Source organism: Brachycentrus maculatus, unplaced genomic scaffold, assembly GCF_059751285.1.
Source record: "Brachycentrus maculatus isolate JH-2025_06_01 unplaced genomic scaffold, ASM5975128v1 h1tg000423l, whole genome shotgun sequence".
NCBI classification, from domain to species: domain Eukaryota; kingdom Metazoa; phylum Arthropoda; class Insecta; order Trichoptera; family Brachycentridae; genus Brachycentrus; species Brachycentrus maculatus.
Window position 1 is genome coordinate 205,624 of NW_028281171.1, and position 22,829 is coordinate 228,452.

Genomic DNA, 22,829 nt, shown 5'->3' on the forward strand with positions numbered 1-22,829 from the left:
AACTAAATATTTTTCAAATGGAGAAAATACCTTCAGGTTTTACTTAAAAAGATCTGTTGCACAGTAAAAAGTTCAGTAAGTGGCTGATATTTATTTTTAATACATTGTATTACATTTATAAACTTTAAAAACGTTCTCCTGAAAAATCAAGTTTTTTGATTTATGACGTTCTTGAAAGGAGTGAGCGATAATTTGTTTCTCAAATTCCATTGTGATATTGCTCCAACATTCCAGTTAATGGTTTAAACTTTTGTCTCAACATAAAACCGGGATTCCGCAAAAACAAAGTATTGAGTCGTGACAACTCATTTCACAATACATATTAAGCATTCTACATAATAGAACTGTTTTATTTTTCTTCCAGAGACAATCAATGACCGATGATTTTGCACATGTATGTGGTTTCAAACTAAAGTATATCACAAAGATCGGCCACATTCAATATTCTCAAAGTCAAGTATTGCGGTGGTCAGTAAAACAGCTTTCTAATATAACAAGTATGCAAATGATTGATTTGAGCATAAGTTGCGGTAAGGTCAACAAAACTTTAAGCTCAGTGCTGTCGTGGTTCAGTACAGTTTCACCTTAGTCCAATTGTTTTAGTAACTGCGCAAATGGCCCCCAAATAGCATAATTACAAATAAAAATAATTAAATAAATAACTGGACTGAGCAGCTTAAATAAACATTCAAATTTTGTTTTTCTTCATAATAACAATATACAATATTTTGAGCATGTCCCGATCTTTGTTCACAAAGTCCGGATTGTGCCCCTCTTAGGAGTTATTTTGTTATCAAGATTTTAATTGATATCTTGGCATAAATGAAGTGTAGGCCCTCTAAATACCCAGACTATCATATTCTCATCGGATTCTTCTTTATTTATACTAAATTATCAATTCAACCAATAAAAGAGTCATTTTGGCATTTAAGTCTCATAATGTGTTCAAAGCCTGCTGTGGAAACTATTTTGGATGCATTATAATTTTTCAAGGATTTTTTAAAATTAGCGACTGGAATATAACTAAATGAAGGACAAATTCCCGAGCAATTTTTTATACTTGACAAACATTTCGCAAGCCGTGAGAGCGACAAAAAAAAACAGATCAATATTGTTTTTCTCAGTTTTAAAATTGGAATTATAGTTAAATTAAATAAAATCTCCAATAGATGGATGCACGGTGCAAACCTTAAAGTATTTCCTTATAGTATACATAGCTATATTTACATTCAATGACTGGACAATCTTTGGAAAACACTCCGGAACTATCTTATAAAATATAATATTACGCTCTGTCCCGACAACTCGCTAACTGCAAAAACATATTCAAAGTCACTAAATTGAATCAAAAGTATTAGTTGTTAGCAACTTTTTCTGAATTAAATTTAACAACAGATGCAGCAGTATTCCTTCTGTATCCTGTCCCATGCTTCGATGCACATATTTATCAATAATTTAGCATGGTATCAAAGATAAATATAAGTTATTGCGAGTGAATCAAAATGGCAAAGTGCCTTCCAAAGCGCCACGGGTCCACTATCCACTATCACATAATCACTAGAAAGTCTTCACTTTGTTCAAACTGTTAGAGGTCAACTACGTGTTCCAATCAATTATGACAAAACGTCACAAGATGGCAAAATTATACACGCATATGTTAGTCTGATTTCGCTACCACTCTGTTAATGCTAACCCAATTAACACCTCGCCTTTATGTAATTAAGGATCGAGTACACACCACATCTATCCATTGTGGTGACATTTTCGGTATTTAAATATTCAACATTAACAGTCAAGTAGCGGAATATATTATATCATTGCCAAATTCCATACTTTAAAAATGGTTAAAAAGATGGATAACATTTTAAGACAGAATGATTCTATAATGGAGTGAGATTAGTTTTCCATACCTGTTTGGTTTTGCTCGATTATAAAGTGCTTACGTTGAATACCTTCAGCAAACATATTACGTCATAATTTTAAATCCTTCTATCATAATCTTTATTCGTCATGCATCATGTATAAAAGTACTGTCAATTTAACATAATAATCATAGTATTTTATATAATCATAAAATTTGCATAGTCAAAGTTTAAATTTGATTTTTTTTTAATTAGATAATTCAAACACGAAAAATACTAGATTTAAAAATAAAAAAATTATACCTAATTTCATCAGAACAACATAATTCCCTCGAAGATTTTAAAAAATGTTGTAAAACTATTCACTGTAAAATTTTAAAATGGGTTATTATTTTTTTGATAAGTTAAGAAAATAGCTTAAAAGTCTGGAAAATAAATTTAAATCAGAATTAAAAAATTTAAGAAAAATAAAAAATTTTGTGTAAATTTTTCATAAGGAATTAAATTATTTCTGTATTATCGTGAAAAATTACAAGTAAATTTCGAGCCAATTTTTCATGTTACTCGTTCCGAATTGACGAAATACGATTTAAAGCCACTCGTTTGGGAGCCGCTTCCTCGCAGCACACGGTCAAAAAGCGTGACGGTTATTTTATAACCATCGCGCATATTTTCAACCACGAAATCTAAACTATGAATTCGCCGTGGGAATTCAGCGTGTCCGAGTTTTGGTTGGGCAGGGCGGCCACCCCGATCATGGCGGGCGGGGGGGAGGGGGAGGGGGAGGGGGCGGGGGGCTGGTAGGGGATGCCGCCCGAGCGCCGGCCCGGGGAGATCTGCTCCACGTCAGGGGGGGGGCTATACGAGTTGGAGGGGTCCTCGCTCAGCAGCTGCTGCCGATCCGTGCCCGTGTCAGACCTGAAACAGAGCCAGACAATATAACATAGCGAGTATGCCACGTGACATACCGCTCACTCCTTTAAAGAACGTCATAAATCAAAAATTGTCAATTTTCAGTTGTGCATGTTTTCGGAATGCCCAGAAAATGTACTATAGCCCAGCAAAAGAAGCATATTTTAAACCTAATATTTACCTGCTACAGGCAGAAAGTGTTGTTTTTACATTTTTAAGAAAAGGTATTATTTAATTATTTTTTTAAATATCCTAAATATTTTTCAAATGGAGAAAAACCTTCAGGTTTTACCTAAAAAGATCTGTTGCACAGTAAAGAGTTCAATAAGTGGTTTCATATTTATTTTTAATACATTGTATTATATTTTTAAACTTTAAAAACATTCTCAAAAAATAAAGTTTTTTTATTTATGACGTTCTTGAAAGGAGTGAGCGATGTATATTCTGAAATATCAAACCCTCTTCTTCTTCTGTTTGTGACATATCAGGTCCCCTGATGTCGACTATCACTTGAGAGTAATTGTACTTGTCACGGGCAGTTCTAAACAACGCCTCGACGGTCCTGATGCCCGTCCAATTTCGTATATTCAATCTCTTATACCTCTATTCGCGCAAAATGATTCATAGGACACCGCACCTGTCTGACATATAGCTAATCGGCAGTTAACTTGATCCTAAATTATTTGAAGGCAAGGGGATCAATCGTGAACTGAAAATTATTACATAATACCTTTATTTTTTGTCACGACGGATTCTTCAGTCCTTTGGACACGTTGCACGATAGCCTGGAACGACCGGTTGTGATCAGTAGCCTGGAGGGGAAGAGAGGGAGAAGATCCCCACACAATGGACCAATCGAGTTAAGGCAGCAGCAGGCACCTCGGTGGTTAGAACGCTACGTGCAACGCAGTCAAGGGATAACTGGAGAAGAGTCATTGCTTCGACAAGGGTCATAGCCCTCAGTAATGAGGACTAAGACGGGGAAGAAGAATTTCTTGTTAAATATTTGTGTTCAATTTACTATATTGTTAGCCTAACCTGCCCGTTATTAAAAAAATAGGTACATATCAAATTGTAATAGAGTGGATTCGGACCCAGAAACTCCGACTCATGAGTCCGCGACACCAATCAGAGGACCACAAACGGACGTATTAGGTGTGATTAAGAATCAGAAGAATACTAGATAGAAAAATTGATCAATCAAACAGGTTTTTAATCTGAGAAAAACGCTTGATAATGTATATTTGCGAATGAAAAACATGTAAGAAGTAGACCGGGTGATAAATTGACCAACCTCTGCCCCCGGAGGTTCAGGACGCCCGTCAGGAAGGGCACCGCGCGGGACACCTCCGTGGTGGGCCAGCTGCCAACGCGAGAGGGTCTGCAACAAGCCAACCAATATAGAGACTGTACCAACTCGCCTAATATAGAGCTTGTAATTCCATCAACACAGAGATTGTAAAACTTCCACAAATATAGACTGTAACCAGTCAACAATACACAGCCTTATAGTCAACCAAAACACAAAATGTAAAACTGCAACTTCCCATCCACTAAAGTGATTATTTTTTTCAAGGAATAAAACAGCTCTATTTTATAAATTCTCTATTTTAAAATACTATTTTAGAGGTTTATCAGCAGCAGCAGATAATAGAGAAAGGATAGGGAAGGAAAGTATGAAAAACACATCACAAACGGCCAGATTTATTGAAAACAATTTTCTTACACTCATTTTATAATACGCGGGAATCAAACCCATGAGCCAGTTTCCCAGTCGAGCAACTGCTCATCTATGTCTGGGAGCCTTTCATAACATTAAATAAAAATACAAATTTTGATAAAGACGAGAGTTGTAATCTGTGTATTGTTGGAATGTTTCAGTCTATATCGTTTGATTTGTTGGATTCCATACACCGTGTTTTGGAGGGAAAAAAATCATTTTTTTAAAAACTCAACGTTTTTTTGTTATCTGCATTTCAAATTTTAATTAAAAAATGCTTTTTCAATAAACACATGATTTCAGTAGACGCATTTTTACTTCCAAGCACACCCCACCATCACCGCAGTTAAAAAAGGGGCGCAGAGGAGGAAAATGTTAGCCAACAGAAGCCTTGGAATATATACATTTGTCTAATTTTTTTAGTTTGTTAATGCTATATAACAATCTCCATACAATTTTAAAAAATTAATATTATTCTCTTAGTTTACAGAAGAGTATCCGCAATCACCGCCTGAACACACGGCCCAAGATTGAATAAGCAGTTACAGTCCCTATACCGGTGGAGTTGTTACAGCGAAGGTGGTCACAAAGCGCAAGGGACGGGTTGCGGCAGAGGATAGTCACCTGGGAGTGCTCTGGCCCGAGGACTCGTCGCGGTCGTCGCTCACGTAGAAGGAAGGAGGGTTCTGGGAGCGCACAAACGGGTTCACACTCTGCGGGGTGAATGTTCCTCCCTGAAACACACAATTCCGCTTTACTATACGCTGCAGATAAGCATGTTCAGAAAAAACTAAACACAAAATATTTTATTTATTGTTTCGGCATTCATGTTGTGGGTAACACATGATGAAATTGTAAAAGGAAAACATTTGTATTTTACCACTCGAGTTATATTTATTTTATTTTAACAACTAGTTTCGGAAGCTATACTTCCATCTTCAGGTCTAAATATAAACTAATAGTTTATATTTGGACCTGAAGATGTAAAGCTTCTAGTCTAGAAACTAGTTGTTAAAATAAAATAAATATAGCTCGAGAGGTAAAAAACAAGTGTTTTTCTTTTACAATTTAAACATAAAACTAGTTGGGAGATTCATTTAGTCCCGCCGACCTCAAATAGTGACGGGATGAACCGAATAAAACTAATTGAGTTATTCGTATTCGAGTATTTGAGACATGTAACATAAATGGAGTGCCCGAATTGGGACAAATTTATCCCTCACCTGAGTGCGGTTCCCGGTGGCGGCGGCCACGAGCGGCGCGCGGTCGGTCGGCGCATCCGAGTCGCTGCCGGAGCTGGAGTCACGGCGCCGCGTGGAGCGCCGCTCGCCACTCGCAAACACCTTGCGCTTGCACACGGGACACACGCGGCGGTTCTTCGTCAGCCACGGATCGATGCACTTGCAGTGGTACGCTGCAACATTCCGTTTAATCAACCATCAGTCCGACCAGTACTTACTTATTTATATGGTAAAAGATCTAGTGATAGTGTTCCTTTGGGTTTTCTGAAATTTTGGATCACATTGCAGCGTCCAAAGTACTGCTAGCGACACACAACATAATAACGCAGAAGAACTTTATCGACATCCGACAGTCATTTAAATGGTGAATGGTTTGATTCGTGTAAGGGAGGGGATTAATGTTTTTTTTTTAATTGGACTGGCATAAAGTGACAGCTCTCTTCTTCTTCTTCTGACCCTTATCTCCACCCAATGGTGCACTGCATCATGTTGACCAACGTTTACTTGATTGTTACTTACATGAAGGCAAGGTGATCACTCCAGCGCTTCAGGGACCAGTCCAGGGTTATATAAAATAAATATTGGAATGTAAAATCACCAATATTTATGTTCACCGCCCCCCCTGAGAATCGAACCCGGGACCTCCAGCACGGAAGCTTAACTTGTAACCATTGCACCACGGAGGTGGACATCACCTTTGCTAAAGACTAAAATCATAAACCTAAGTAACTTCACTGCTAACTTAGAATCAATGAAATGTATAAACTCATGCCTCTAGCGAGATAGCGAGTGTTTTTCCCTAGAAATTCACTCATGAATTACATGAAATAATAGATAAATAACTTTAAACATAAAGAGTAAATCCACTCACGAGTAGGCATAGGCTATAAAACTTAAAAAGTTGAAACCTGAGTAGGGGGGTCATGACAAGCGGTGTTGCATAAGCCGTAGCTAGATTTCAGTCACTTGGACGTTAGGAAATTTGCTCACTTCTATCTACATGCCATTACCATTCACCCGACAAGAGTGGAGAGAGGGCTACGGATTCCGGGCTGTGATGAATCTGTCGTGGAGTTGTGGCGGAGTGTGTAGTTACCGTGGGAGCAGGGCAGCACGCGCAGCTTGTCCCCCTCCGCGTAGTCGTCCAGGCAGATGGCGCAGATGTCGTACGGGTCCCCCTTGGCGTACTTGGCCGTGGGTATCTTCTTCAGCGCGCTGCCGGGGAGGCGGTGCCGCCGCGCGCGCCGCCTGTCCCGCACGCATTTCACAACCTGCAAAGGTAATCCTTATTATGACACCCATCTTCTTCTCCTAAAAGCAGCAGAAAGGAGAAAGATTGACGCTTTCAATGTGATGTTGGAGGCACATGCTCCGAATTCTATGGACAGCTAGACGCATCATCGAGGAACTACACTTGGATGGCTTGACTCTGGCCAATATCTGTACCTGACGGATTCTCCAGTTCTTTGCGCGTGGCAACTAGGATAGCCTGGAACGAATGGTTGTGATCGGTAGCCTGGAGAAGAAGAGAGAGAGAGGAAGATCTGATCAAGTTAAGGCAGCAGCAGACACCTCGGTGGTTGGAGCGCTACGTGCAGCGCAGTCGAGGGAGAACTGGAGATGAGTCATTGCTTCCACAAGGGTCACACCCTCAGTAATGAGGAAAAAGACCTTCTTCTTCCTGTGCCGCGTCAGGCTTCTCTGTCTTCCACAGCTCCCCACAAGTCTCATCCCGGTCCAATCTCTTATATTGCGCAGCCAAGATGTTAGCCTTCTGCCGGGACCAAGCTGCCCCTCAATTTTCCCCATCACATGTACAGTATGCTTCAAGCGATACTGATGTGGAAAATTACACCTATTATCACAATTATTATTGTTGCCAAGAAATAAGGGGTTCAGTTGGCTGGAGATAGCTCACCAAAGCTTGCCAGTTTTCTTAAATTATATCAAGCTCCTTACCATAAAGACAGTCATGATGACAAGACATAGTCCCACCACTATGGCAAATGGCAGAAGGAGGTGAGTGTTGATGTCAAACGGCATATCTCCGTTGATGACAACGAAGTATCTGAAAAAATAAAAATTTGACAATGCAAAAGCAACTTTAAACAATATTTATAAATTATGTTATAAGGTGCCTGTGTGAGAACAAATTACACAAGCTAGTACGAGTGCGAGTATGCGATCCCGAGTATTCTAGCCATTGCTAAATCCGAGAATTGAGAGCACAGGACCGGTCACCTTACCTTTTATGTAATTACCAATTAAGTTAAAACTGCATGGACCAGATACGGTGCCCTATGCACCATCTGGGTGCAGATAGGGGTTAAAAAACACTTTTTTTAATTGAGTCTAAGTAGAATCTATTTTAAAAAAATTATAAAAACCACAGTTGAGATTTTAAATTTTCAATTCGTTTCCATTTCCTAAGAGTTGCACTGATGATAACCATATACAAAGTAATGCAAGCAAGACCTTTTATTTTATAATGAAAATGGAATAAACAAACCCATACTAACCCATTCATATATTGAAAATTTCCATCGATGATAATTCCCGTATCGGCCGATACAAATACTGAAGGAATCTTGATTCCAGCCGGATTCTTGGCCGTCATGACCTCTGAAAATATTGCAAACAATGTTATCATATATTACGAAAAATTCACAGGCGGGTCAGTTGCAAAAACAGTCCATTTAGGCAATTAAATCATGAGTCGGGCCATCAACAAAACACATCATCTTGATATGTTCACACATAAGATAATAGCAGAATAATAGCATGGGCAGCTCAACTATATATGTGACTTGATATATTTGACGTTAAATGTCATTTTTGATGTTGCCCATGTAAAACTTTTCTTTCATGGCTGTATACATTTTTACAGTGTAAGTGATTAAGTAGGTCCTTGTGTTGATTTTATTTTGTTATGATCTATTTATATAACAATCTATAAGTGACAGATGACTCTTCTCCGAGATGAGATGTTCTGTTCAGACTGAAAAAAAATGTGGTCACCAATGGACTGCTGAATGGAATTTTCTTTTTAAAAAAGGTAATAGACAAGCCAATCCAACTCCCGAGTGGCTCTGAAGCGATTCTAAAGCATGGATTGCCTTGAAAAATTTGGTTGTCTCGGAATACCTATATGTATGGGGCCAATAGACTATCATTGCAATTGTCTTGCATGTAAATGAAGCAGTAAACACCGTACCGATAACATCTCACTATAACACCATCCTATTTTCGTTACAGAAGTATTAGTTGATTACATCTAGTAATCATTACTCTAGTCTAGAATGTAGGTTAAATGATAAGCTTCATATTTACATCATAAATCACGGTACTAAACCAAATATTTAAATATATTTATTGCTGTGTTTTGGTGGAAAGGAAATAATACATTTTTGAGGGCTCTCGTCGATCCAGCAGTTTTCACCACTTTTTGTCCAAAGCCAAGTTTTTAAAGATCTTTTTATGACGTAACGATTGCCTTGTTACGGTAGTAATAAGGTTGTCATGCCGATTAACACTAATTTCTATTATACAAAGATTTTTTCAATGTCAATTTAGGATTTTCACATAACAACACCTAATTAAAACATTTTAATTATAAAATGGAAAATCATAAAGTTATTGCTTCAAATATAAATTATAAAACATTTGTGTCGAATATGACAGCAATAAACCAATTTTTACCCAAGAATTTGTATTGCATTGTAGCTGTGCTTTATTTTAAAAAAAATAACAAAATTCCAAATGTGTAAGAGTTAAAATGACAGTTTACTCAAAGAAATGAGGAAAAAAATGCCTTAAAAAATAAATATATATTTTGTTTTACTGTAATTAACTGACATTGTAATATGAAAGTTTGACTGCATTTATTAACGATATTATTATTCTTTTTATAATTATACTGAGCATTTGTTTATGTAATGTTAAAATGATGATAAAAGAACATTACTTTGCCCAGAAGTCGCCATTTTAACATAACGAATGATGCGACCGGCATCTTACAGTTCGTTTCGAGTAAACAGAGAAGCAAAATATTTCTCACCGAGTTCCGAAGAGTTGACGTTGTGCACAATAACTCCGTCGAAGCCGGCTGCCTGAGCATTTCTCACCTTCGCTTCAAAAGTGCAGTTGCCTCTGAAATATCCAAATAAAACATTAGTAAATATCACCAAGAGGCAATTCCCAATACTTGTGTAGGTTTCTCAATAAAGGTGAAGAATATTTCTGAGAAAACATCCCTTACTATATCGCTCACTCCTTTCAAGAACGTCAAAAATCAAAAAATTTTCCAGGAGAATGTTTTTAAAGTTTAAAAATTTTACACAACGTATTAAAAATAAATATCAAGCCACTTATTAAACTTTTTACTGTGCAACAGATCTTTTTAGGCAAAACCTGAAGTTTTTTCTCCATTTAAAAAATATTTAGTATATTTAAAAAAACATTATTAAACAATACCTTTTCTTAAAAATGCAAAAACAGAATTTTTTACCCTGTAGCGGGTAAATATGAAGTTTAAAATATGCCTCTTTTGCTGGGATATAGTACATTTTCTGGGCATTCCGAAAACACGAATAACTGAAAATTGACGATTTTTGATTTATGACGTTCTTGAAAGGAGTGAGCGATATGTACAGATGTTTGCATGGATGTTCAATCGGGGGCAGAAGCGTGAATGTTACTCGGTGTTTAAAAAGATCACTTGAATCAATTAATAACAGGTATTAAACGCTAATAAATACCCAGATTTATATATTCCACTATCTCTGTTGAGATATCAATAAAAATCCTAATATTATGGTACTAATGACATTATAAAATTAAAATATTGATACAATCGCAGTGCCAAAAATATCTACCACAAAATTAATATTTATGCAAAACATTTTGAGTGTGTCCAAATACTTGTTCACAAATCTGGATTATCTCCAATTATAGGAGTTATTTTTCATATTATTTTTTGACATTTCATTAAAGATGAATAAGAATATGGAAGTCTGGGCATTTACGGGGCTGACGACCGTCATAGGCTGGTTTAAGTGATCACTTTACACACGTGTAACATTAACCAATTCTACCCATTATTGACATTATAATATTATAATATTTATTGCCCATTACAATATTTCTGCCTTATCCAAAGGTGCATAGGGCACTGCATCAGAATATGTGATATTATCTTTATTGTAAGTAACACAAAGACAACGTAAAGCAAAAAATATATATATTAATGGCAATATTACAGGGAATCAAGTGAGTGAGAACCAGGAGCTCATGCATCATAGTTCCAAAGCGCACCGAGCGGTAATTTTTTTTTTAAATGGTGCATTATAAATAAAAATACATAATTTTTAACAACCCAATGGAGGTAGACTTAGTTTATTTAAATATTTGCTAATAAATGTACATTTTTAAACATGTTAAAATCCCACTCTCAGATTTAAAGATAAACAGACCGGTTTGATAATAGGATACAAAATAAAAATAGCCATTGACCTCTGTGTGTCATTAGCACGAGATGTTATTTGCATTCTGACTTGAGAGATACATCAAATAATGAAATTTGAAAATAGAATATAACAATTATTTGGAAAAAACTTGTAATAACAAATGTTATGTTTAGAGATCATCTAAATAGCGTTATCATGTTCTCAATCTCAGTCTTACATGCTCGGACTGTCTTCAAGAACACTCTTCTTCTTCTTCTTCTTTTTGTAGATCCTAGGGATCTGTTTGTGCCTCCGCATGTCGCTCTTGGGATGTCGACTCCCAGCTGTCTTTCCATCTTTTCGGAGGTCTGCCTGAGGGTCTGCGTCCTTCAGGGTCGCCTTGGAGGGCGATACGTGGAAGTCTGTCTTCTGACATTCTGTTTATATGTTCATTCCAATATCGCCTTCGTTGACGTCCCCACCTCACGATATCCTCCGTCTTACACATACTTCGAATGTCGGTATTTCTTACTCGGTCTCGCAATGTGTTTCCGGTTATGGATCGGAGAGTCTTCATCCCGGAGGTTCGAAGTCGAGATTTTGTTCTGGAAGTATCTGCTCTTGCCTCAATCCCATAAGTGGCTATTGTAAGAATACTGAAACTTGATAATACTTTGGGAGAGCCACATTCATAAAATTCTGTCTCTGAGAAGAATGCTTTTAGGGTGAAAATTTTCTAGAATCAATGGGAAGTTGACCAGTTCAGCGGTCCAGATTCTTGGGTACGCGGTTTAATATATTTGATGAAATACAGAAGACACAAATGAAGGAGCTCAGGGTGAAGGACATTCCTGCTGTGTGAGAAAAGGAGAGAAGCAGCAATGGCTATGGCACTCGCAAACTAAGTCCTAAGTCTCTTCAGAGGCGTGAGTTTGACAATTAAAAAATAAATTGAACTTGTCCCTAAGAATAAGAATAAGAAATGCCAGGATCAGGGAAATATGCGAGATCGAAGATGTGGTTAGGTGGGGAAGGTAACGAAGGAGACAATGGTATGCCCATTTGAGGAGAATGGAACCATCCAGACTCCCCCACATTGCACTGTATGGCCAACCACATGGTAGACGACTCCCGGGCAGACCACCAAAGAGATGGGTCGATAGCTGGGAATCGACGTCGCAGGAGGCTAATCTCTCTTAAAAACAGGCCGCCAGGCCTACAATAAGAAAAAGAAGAAGTAGAACTTATCTCTTACGGTGCTAAAATTTCCGCGTGAAACGATGATATGTATTTGTACACCATATAAAAATTGTGATATAAAAACGGGAAAAATGTTAATATTTTTTATTGGTGCTTCTAATGTCCATAGTAGAAGTTGAAATGTAACAATTTTGAAATGTTAGCTCTGGTATCTGAAAATGAGAAGACAAAAACAGCAATAGCTGTGGTAGATATACACAACCGTCACGAAGGACGACTTGTGCGCTACTGAACGAAGATTGGCAGAAAGAGTATCAAGCCGCGTGTGCATAAAGCACAGCACGCACGCACACACACTGGAAAACGTTTGAGTATTGGTGATCTTATACCAGATTTTTTCACAAATTATTTATTTCCTTCGCTGCAAAATAATAACCGCATATTATTGGTTAATAACCATAATAATAACCATATAATAACCATATATTATTAGTTACAAATGAATAAAGAATATTAATGGTTGTTATAATATACATTATATACATTCTGTCCGCCTCCGTAGTGTAATGGTCAGCACGCTCGGCTACCGTTCTGGAGGTCCCAGGTTCGATTCCCAGAGGGGGGTCTAATAAATATAAGTGATTTTTTCACTCCAATATTTATTCAATATTACCCTGGACTGGTACCTGAAGCGGAGGGCTGATCACCTTTCCTTCGTGTGTTAACGATCAAGATGACACTGCGTTTATATGATGCAGTGCCCTATGCACCATTGGGATGCGGATAAGGGTTTGAATGAATAACCATTAATACTTTAATGTAATACGTAATTATATTACGGAAGAATACAAAAATTCTGAGCTTTCAATTATATTTTATATGGATATTCTCATTATTAGAGTTTAATTGTATTAAATACATATCACCGGGAAGGAAAGGTTGAATAAACAAGACGGGCATACCTGGAGAGGAGCACCACCCACTTGCCGGTGAAGTTGGGCTCGCTGGGGGGCGGCGGGGGCGCCAGGGGCGTGCAGCCGAGGCGGGGGACGCCCGTCACCACGAAGCCGCGCAGCCCCTCGGGAGATATCACGCTCCCAAACGACGACGGCATGTCGCGGTACTCCTCCTCTATCTGGAAATCAAACCGATACTCTTCATTTTTTTTAATGAGGTCAAGGGATCTTGCATCCCTTATGTCGCTGCGACTATATTAGGTCTATTGTGACCTCCCTCTGTATCATAGCTCACTCGCAAGACCTACATGAGTCATGTAGCTCACGAACTGTCTTGGTGGTAAGAGCTTCACCTCCTCGGAGTCTAGTAGAGGTCCTCCCAAGATGCGACTTTGTTTGCGAGCGATTGCATCACAGTCATAAATACTCTTCATACATCCACAACTAATTATCCATAGCAAGACAGTGGAGATTCACCAAAAATTATACCATATTGTCAATAAAAATGTAATGGTGATAAAAACAACATGTTTTTATAATCTCTTACCATTGGTAAAACAAGTAAGATATTTTCTTCAAAATTTAATTGTGATGTCAGTATCAGTCGAGTTATATATTTGACAGCGCTTGAATTACAGGCGCAGATGCAACATCTCATTCGTAACTCTGCAACTAATTTTATTGCAAAGATGATTTTCCGTATAAAGATGATTTCTTTAGCGTATGGATGATTTAGTTCATCCATACGCTACTGAATGTTAAAAATGAGTTCTTTATTCTTTTTTTGAAGTATAAATTTCCATACAGGGAGCGGATATGGAAAAAAAATGAGCAAGTAAAATTTGAAGCATATTTTTACAAAAGTGTTTAAAGTAGTGCTTTGGACACCAGGTGAGTAATACTAAATGAATGTTTAAGTTAACAAAAAATAAATATTTAATAAATGAGGTCTAACGGGAATTAAACTGGATCTCATATCGCTCACTCCTTTCAAGAACGTCATAAATCAAAAATTGTCAATTTTCAGTTGTGCATGTTTTCGGAATGCCCAGAAAATGTACTATATCCCAGCAAAAGAGGCATATTTTTAACATAATATTTACCCGCTACAGGGCAGAAATCGTTGTTTTTGCAATTTGAAGAAAAGGTATTGTTTAATTATTTTTTTAAATAAACTAAATATTTTTCAAATGGAGAAATAACCTTCAGGTTTTACCTAAAAAGATCTGTTACACAAGTGGCTTGATATTTATTTTTAATACATTGTATTATATTTTTTAACTTTAAAAACGTTCTCCTGAAAAATCTAGTTTTTTGATTTATGATGTTCTTGAAAGGAGTGAGTGATATGTAATAGTTAAGTTTGCTAACAAATAAACAATGTAATGTAGGTTTAGGTATAAAGTATATTTTTATATGGATCCATTAATATTTCAAAGGGTGTACACAATATTGTCTTAATCCCTATCAAACCAATTGCTTACAAAACCACTTGCTGAATTTAATATTTTTAAAAAGTCATTTATATTCAAGAAAAACATTACAACAGATGACTTCCTACAAAGCCTAAAATTAATTCAATGCTTTAAATATGATATAATATTTCCATTTTGTTTTTAAAAAATTTAAAATTAATAATGGACAACTGCACTTTCACCTAATTGTCATTTTCAAAATGGACATATACATATCTTTACTTGCATACTATTATTACAAATAAGACATGTCATAAACAGCAAATATATAATCATTTGTATTTAACTCTCAACTACCCAGGCCATGGAAACCCCTCCAATGCCCACAGGGTCCATATGGGCCCAAATGTAAAGTATTATATTATTGATTATCGACTACCGTTTATTTTTTTGGGTTGGCAACACTTGTTTTGTATATATACATTTATTCCGTTATTTATAATTTCCAATAATGTTTTTCGTTAACGAAATAAAATATTGGAAATAAAATAAAAAAATCCTGGGCAGCCAAAAATTTCCTGCCCATATAGACCCTAGGGGCAGTCGTGGGTTAATATTTACATAACTGAAGACGCCTTTGGCAAAAGTACTGGATAATCAGTTATTATCAAGAGTAATTTAGAAATATATTGTACACCAATAGGATATACTAAAAAGATTAGCCCTCTCATCAATGAGTGATTTACAACTTAAATCTTATAAATACATAAATATTTTTAGGATGGATTAAATTATAATATATTCCTAAATATTACAAAATCAGTGCCGAAATCATCAGTAAGAAAAGGATTTTTTTAATCAATCTGTATCTAATTTCTGAATAAATATTTATAAATGAAGTCAGTGGTACTAATGACTGAGGAATGGCAATAATTCCCTAGTTAACCCTACAGCAAAGGTTTATTAATCTAATATTACAATGTAGGGAAGAGTTGCATCAAAAATTCTTATTTCACTGGTCCGCATGGTATCCTTGTTCGACTGAATTTAGTATTAGCAGGGGAACAAGGAGTAGGAGAATAACCCCATAATTGATAAATAGTAAGTAGAGACATACGTATATCTGCAAGTCCACCAACTTGAACACTTGCAGCAGGTTGACCACTACGACGGGAGACATTTTGTCTAAATTTAGTACCACTATTCACTCCTGCACGCATGAATCACTTGTCTACTGTTCACAATACCACTTTATTTATTACTACTGTTTTTCTGATTCACTTTACTCGAGATGTCAACTTTTCAAAGTTCTGATAACTATAGGAAAATTACATAAAATACACTATACCTTATATTACACAATGAGTCATATTTACAAGTACTTGAAGAGAATTCACGAATAAACTAGCTAAACAGAGTGCACTGCTGGTGATTTTGCTGGGCACATTATTTGGAATCTCGTAAACCGAAAACATATTAATTTGTGACAATAATTTCATTTTGTTTATCAAATAAATGTGCAGTCAATTATTGTTTTGACAGGAGGTCATCACTAGGGCATTTGAAAACAATACAGATAATTTTTCATTGTATTACAGATAATAACATTATCATCCATGTTTCTATTTCTACCATAAAGAAGAATTTCCTCGAGTAAATTTAAATATAAAATTCTGATAAAGCTTTCGAGAGAGCATCCTGGTAGGAACAGTCAACGATCTATTATATTATCTATATATTATTGAAATAGTTTTATACATTTTTAAATTAACTTCTGAGAAAATATTGGACTTTTTTCCATAAAAAGATGTAACTTTAAATTTTGGCTCATTCAAAAATCAAAGGCATAACGAGGAAAAAAAGAGACACCTGGAATTGTTATTCTTTGGTGGATATACTGTCCCTTTTATGCCATTTAAATTTAAATTAAATAACAGTGAGAAATACAAAAAAAAGTCAAGTATCAGTTTTTCACAATTTATATTGAACTCTTTAGTTAAATAATACTATTCCCTTTATCTTTGAATATATATTCTGTATAAACTAGACTCTGTGTCTTCCAAACCAGCATCTCATACTCCACAAGTATTATTTAAACATTCAACCTTTCCATCTTTGAGTAGTTAATTCATTTTGTCCAATTTATAGTTCATATTATGTGCATTTGAACATGCCTCATATTTCTCGGCCTTCCTCGACTTAATTCAATAAAATCTGCTATCCCATTCTGTTATCATTAGTTTACTCTACAAACCCGCACTCTCTTACCACGCAATTCATAATAACAGTGGTGATAACGCTTATCTCAGTCTTGCATTCTTTGCATATTCTGAATATTGTACATGCAAAAACTATTGTACAAAATAAATACTTTTGATTTTTGTTGACAAATTGTAAGATACCACCTTAAAAAGTCAGAAAAATATAATAAAATAATCAAAACCTAGAATTGAAATGAAATATTATCAATAAGTTTAAATCACATTGAATCACTTTTTACATCTCATCCGAAAAGTCAGAATTCCTTAAAAATATAAAAAAATTACAGATGGAGAAAACACACTAAATTTACGACTAAAGTGAAATATTTGCTAATGTGTTTGTCATAGAGAATTGGCACAGAAACATTTTTATTTAGATGGAAATTGTATTCCACATTTTCACAGAAGCTTTTTTAGCATTGCAACAATTTTGATATTCACTTCACGGAAAGTATCGAACACCATTTCACTAAAGGAGTGTTTGACTTCCCACAACCTTACTGATTAAACAAAATATTATGTTTCGTTATCTGGCTCTATCTATAAATCCTTATCTACCGCTCAATAAGATAAATTTAAACTTTTGTTTACGTCAATCAATTAATCGAGCATCATAAAGAAGATTCCAGTGAAAATAGAACTTGATTAGGCACAAAAATATTAGGTCATAAAAACAAAAAAATAAGCGATATATCAAAATTTAATGGAAGTTTAAACTATTTACTATCGTTTCTTTGCGAATTCAATATGAAAAATCTCAGTGAAAGAATAATTTTATGTATGCGTGATGTGAGAAGAGACAGGAAGGGTATTTTTACATTCTGCAGGCCTCTTCTCAAAGGCAGAAAAGAAGGAATTAATTGCGCTTGTGGATGGCAACATTTTCAAAATATTTCAGTGACTATACTAAATACAAATAATACAATATAAATTTGAGAATTAATAAAAACAAATCATTAATTTAACAATAAATAAAAGTAAAAAATTGAGAATGTAGGAAAATAAGTTAGAACACTGTCATAGAAAACTTGCAGCTCTTAATGCTTATTGCGACTAATGAATGACAGGAAATACACCTATAATAAAAGTGATGTACGCAAATAACCAAATAACGCTAGATAAGAAAACAATCGTTTGAAAGTATATAATCTAATCTAGTAATGCTTCATAATATAACAGCGGATATCGTGGACACACTGCCAAAAGTATCCAAGTCAATCCATATGAAAATCGACATAAGCCCATTTTTAATTCATAAAATCTCTCGAGTTTTGTTAGTTTGTATCTCAAATTCTTTTGTAATGCGCTCAAACATTGTAGTTTAAGGTTTTAAATTTTTTTCTTAACTTAAAATCAGAAATAATGACATATTAAGTCATTTTTTTACTTGGTCGATTTTCGCTGTGTGTTCAGGATATACGAGATAAAGAGAAATGACATTGACCGTATTTCAAAGAATTTACAAAACTTTTTTCTGCTAGATCAACTTATATAAATATAATCAATATCTCAATGGCTATCAAAACATAAGAACACATTTTTACCTGGTTTTATTTTTCCAATTCTATTCAACAGATTTTATGGTTATGTTGACGAAATCTACTAGGTACGCATAGGATTAATATCAAAACTTGATATAATCTGTGGTCGAAACTAGCATTGCAAAAAACAAACAGATTTTGGCCATGTTCTTAATCTCTAATAAGTAAAAGACATAATTTTGTTCCACCATAATGCTGTTAAAATCTAATAGAAAAAAGTAACATCAGTATCTAATAGAAAAAAATTGTATTATAAATTGTGTCCGCCTCCGTAGTGTTATTGTCAGCACGCTCGGCTACCGTTCTGGAGGTCCCGGGTTCGATTCCCAAGGGGGGTAAAATAAATATAAGTGATTTTTTCACTGTAATATTTATTCAATATTAACATGGACCGGTACCTGAAGCGGAGGGCTGATCACCTTTCCTTCATGTGTAAACGATTAATATAACACTGCGTTTATATGACACAGTGCCCTATGCACCATTGGGGTGCGGATAAGGGTTTTATTATTATAAATTGTGGAGTTTATGTTTCTTTGTTGGCTTGACAACAGCTTAGACCTTATTTGGTAAGGAATTGTCTCGGATGCAACATAAGTCCGACTTTGGAATTATTGAAAATGTTGAATTTACTTACGAATCTGGGCGGATCCTGAATGTAGACTACGATGTTTGCATCTGCGACAGTTTCAAAACAGCATAAGGCGGCCATGACCAATAGGAGAGAGTGGAAAGCCATTGTGGATTTTTGTATCTTGGGACCTTCTCTGCAACGCTTCGGTGATATCCGCTCCGACACTCAAATGTCCATTCTCATGACAAGAACTTCACTATTACTCACCAGAACAATAGAAACTACTTACATTTTATATCACTCGGTTTAAAATTCAAAATTTTCCACTTTCCTTGTCATATTATCATTGAAATATTTTATTCCGCAGCTATCGATGAAGTAAAACATGAAAATCTCACTTCAACTATTACATTTCCTTTCCCCATTACACAAAGGCAGAGTAATCTTCTCCCACAATCCTACTATTAATCCCTTTTCTTTTGACTTTTATCAACTAATTCTACAATTTTTTTCAATTCTACAATCAAGTGTCGGGTTATGGTCTTGTGGTCAGTGTCGCGGACTCTTAAGTCAGAGTTTCTCGGTTCGAACCCACTCTACCATAATTTGATACCTATTTATAATAATGAGCCGCTTAGGCTCACAGAAATAGTATGAAATTGAAATATTTGTGTAAATAATAAAAACACAAATATTAAAAAAAAAAAAAAAACCTAATGGTACATAGAGGACCACATTAGATCGATGCAGTATTAACTGAATTACTTTGTTAATTACTCAACGGCAAGGTGATCAGTCCCGCATATCGGGTACAAGTATAAATTCTAAATAATATTATTTTTGCAAAAGGGTGACTCATTGCCCAAAAGCAAAGATCAATGTTCGCAAATAAGCTATTTTGCTAATCTTTTGTTTTACTTTATACTGATTACTTGGACTAGATGAATATAATTGATGATCGACATAAATTTTTACTACATACATATATTTACATAATGCATTGTTCTATGCGTCATTAGTTGTGGATAAGACAAATTTCTACTATATTCTCATATTTGCTATAAAACATTCCTACTCTATCCCTACAAATTTATTTAACAAAATTTCAAAATACACAGAGTACACATAATTTTAACCTGGAAATGGATTAAAATTGCAAAGAAACATTATTGTCCAAAATCAATATGGCATAATTACAAAGAAAGATAACACAGTCCGTCTCTGCACGAGAAAGCAAAAAAATAACAGTTGATAGTCGTTTTATTAACATAACGGTCTTGTATTGGATGTATATTAGCCAATCATATATTAGAGGGCTTACGGCAGCCCATAAAACAAAGAAATCAGGGATTATAGAATATTTTTTCATTGATTGATTCGGCAGTCACTTTGTGGTAAAATCTGTCCATTTTTGATTAATGTTTTACTTAGTAAATACCACTATTTCTAAAATCGTTAGTCTCTGGCCACTTACATTGTAAGTTGAAAAGCTTTTGTCCGCCTCCATAGTGGAGTGGTCAGCATGCTCGGCTATCGTTCTGGAGGTCCCGTGTTCCCAGGGTGGGGGGTCAAATAAATATAAGAGATTTTTTCACTACAATATTTATTCAATATTACCCTGGCATGGTACCTGAAGCGGAGAGCTGATCACCTTTCCTTCATGTTTTAACGATTGAGACAAGACTGTGTTTATATGATGCAGTGCCCGATGCACCATTGGGGTTTGAAGAAGAATTATAAGTTCAAAATAAAGTTTTTGTTAAATTTTTGATAAAATGTAAAATGAGTCTACTGTACTTCCTGCACTAGTACTTAGGACACACAAAAATATAAAAAGTAATACACAACAATGAATTTTTGAAAATCATTATTACATCGAAAAGGGAAATAAACATTAATCGGTTAGTCAAGTATGTACTATAAAAAAAAATATTTATTTATATATATTTTAAAGTACCTATGTACTAATAACTTGTACGTATATAATAAGATGTTTCAAATTTGACATTTGGGTTGATCCATTTTAAAACTGAATTTCACTGAATCTTCATATCTCATTTCAATATAAATCAAATTAATTGAACCATAAATATGGAAATAAAAAGATTATATTCTGTATTTAAGTCCAACTAAATAAAACAAAGCAGCCGTGCATTATTCAGCATCAAACAATTAAATAAAGTGTTGCGAATCATCCGTGAATAAAAACCAATAAATTATGCTGGCGATACGTTGTAAATTATAATATGAATTACTGGAGATGAAATCACGATTCACTAAAATGACAAAAACGTCACTCCGCCATCAAAATACGATGTATTTATACACACATATTCGTCTTAATATTATTGATTGGACGGCGTAGAACGACTTATTGCGGTTATTACATATCTTTTCATATGTACAGAAGATTGTCATATAAAGTTGTAAATAAACTAAACAGATATCCCGATTAAGGATCGACGCTCTTCGAAAATGAACACAAAGGTTAAATGCAAATATGATAATGACTTTTGATAACACGTACTAAAATAATTTCCTTATAATTTAGACCGATTTATTCGTAACACATTAACAAAAGCGTATTCCCGATAAATTCACTAAAGACAACGTTTTTTTGTTCATCATTAAATCGCAAAAAATTTCATGGACTATTATTATTTGTCAAACGCAATAATTTTCATAATAGACAAGCTCCCGCACTGACAACGCCATATTTTTAATATAATATAAGGAGAGATAATCATGGAGTAAGGTTATTACTTTATGCATAATAAAACATTATTATTAGATAATTTAACAAAGGAAGTAAACAAACTTCAGAAAACATCACACGGCACGACGTCAGACATATTTTGCAAAACACGACACAGCCCGCTGCCCACTTCACTTTATAGTGATACCAACTAAATGGTCTAAAATTCGTAGCAAAATTACAGGGCAGCTCACATCATTCATTGAACAGTTTGGTGCTGCCAGATGCATATAAAATACGTTCCAATTTTTCATTGCAAATAACTCGTGACTAATAAAGGTTAGAAACACTGTTTTTAAAAAATGCATGAATACTTAATAATATTGACTTTTCTTTGCACTTTACAAAAATCATGGTGCGCTACATAATTATTATCATATTAGAACGAGACTACAAATTATTACTAAGTACACAGTCTTTTTTATCGAGGGAAAATATTTTGCGTTAGGATTCGTGCATTTGGACATAAGAGGAAAACCCGTTTTGTTAGTTATCTAAAAAAAAGCGTAGTGGAGTATCCGCCCGTGTACCAGATTATTAAGTGGGTATTCGAAAATATACAATTCAGTGCTCGACCGGCTGCGTGAGGAGCCAAACGTGTGGCCACGTACGTTTTTTTGGATTACATATTGGCCTATAATTTTTTTTAGAAAATATTTTGGGAGAAAAAAGTTTTTTCAACTCCTTACCATTCAATAACTCATTTCTTTTCAAAACCATATATTTATTTTGAAGAAAAACACATTTATTCAATACAAAAACGGTGTTTTAACCAGAAATTTAATTAAGTTAAATGTTACCTGGGTTAAAAGGAAATTAAGTTGTGGACTATCGACTATCCCGCCTTAAGCAGTGCTTTGATTGCCAAAATCAAATGTTTTTAAAGTGCGTGTTTGTCGGCTACCGGTGACTGCCAGCGTCAGCCACCGATAGCCGACACAAGGGATT

At 35.1% G+C, this 22,829-nt stretch overlaps 1 protein-coding gene across 8 annotated transcripts; it reads right to left on the reverse strand.

Moving 5' to 3' along the window:
- Window positions 1-384: 384 nt before the first annotated feature.
- On the reverse strand, window positions 385-22,021 carry LOC148302657 (E3 ubiquitin-protein ligase RNF13-like). Of its 8 annotated transcripts, none has more exons than XM_088271274.1 (11): window positions 21,945-22,021; window positions 19,190-19,493; window positions 13,342-13,514; window positions 9,793-9,884; window positions 8,255-8,357; window positions 7,695-7,803; window positions 6,832-7,006; window positions 5,718-5,908; window positions 5,119-5,228; window positions 4,069-4,155; window positions 385-2,780 (listed from the first exon to the last, which is right to left on the reverse strand). In XM_088271274.1, the coding sequence occupies exons 2-11, from the start codon at window positions 19,289-19,291 to the stop codon at window positions 2,549-2,551; spliced, it is 1,374 nt and encodes a 457-aa protein (XP_088127400.1). In that variant the 5' UTR covers window positions 19,292-19,493; window positions 21,945-22,021; the 3' UTR covers window positions 385-2,548. The 8 variants fall into 8 exon arrangements, with proteins under 8 accessions (XP_088127400.1, XP_088127401.1, XP_088127402.1 ...); XM_088271275.1 differs by having other exon boundaries at window positions 877-2,780; window positions 21,890-22,021; XM_088271276.1 differs by lacking the exon at window positions 21,945-22,021 and adding an exon at window positions 21,654-21,867 and having other exon boundaries at window positions 877-2,780.
- Between the last annotated feature and the right edge of the window lie 808 nt (window positions 22,022-22,829).

Coding starts and splice junctions, on each gene's coding strand:
- LOC148302657 (XM_088271274.1), bottom strand. CDS start 19,291: ATGGCTTTCCACTCTCTCCTATTGGTCATGGCCGCCTTATGCTGTTTT. Junction 13,515..19,189: donor TTCAGGATCCGCCCAGATTC/GTAAGTAAATTC, acceptor TTTGATTTCCAG/ATAGAGGAGGAGTACCGCGA. Junction 5,229..5,717: donor CCACCGGGAACCGCACTCAG/GTGAGGGATAAA, acceptor TGTGTGTTTCAG/GGAGGAACATTCACCCCGCA.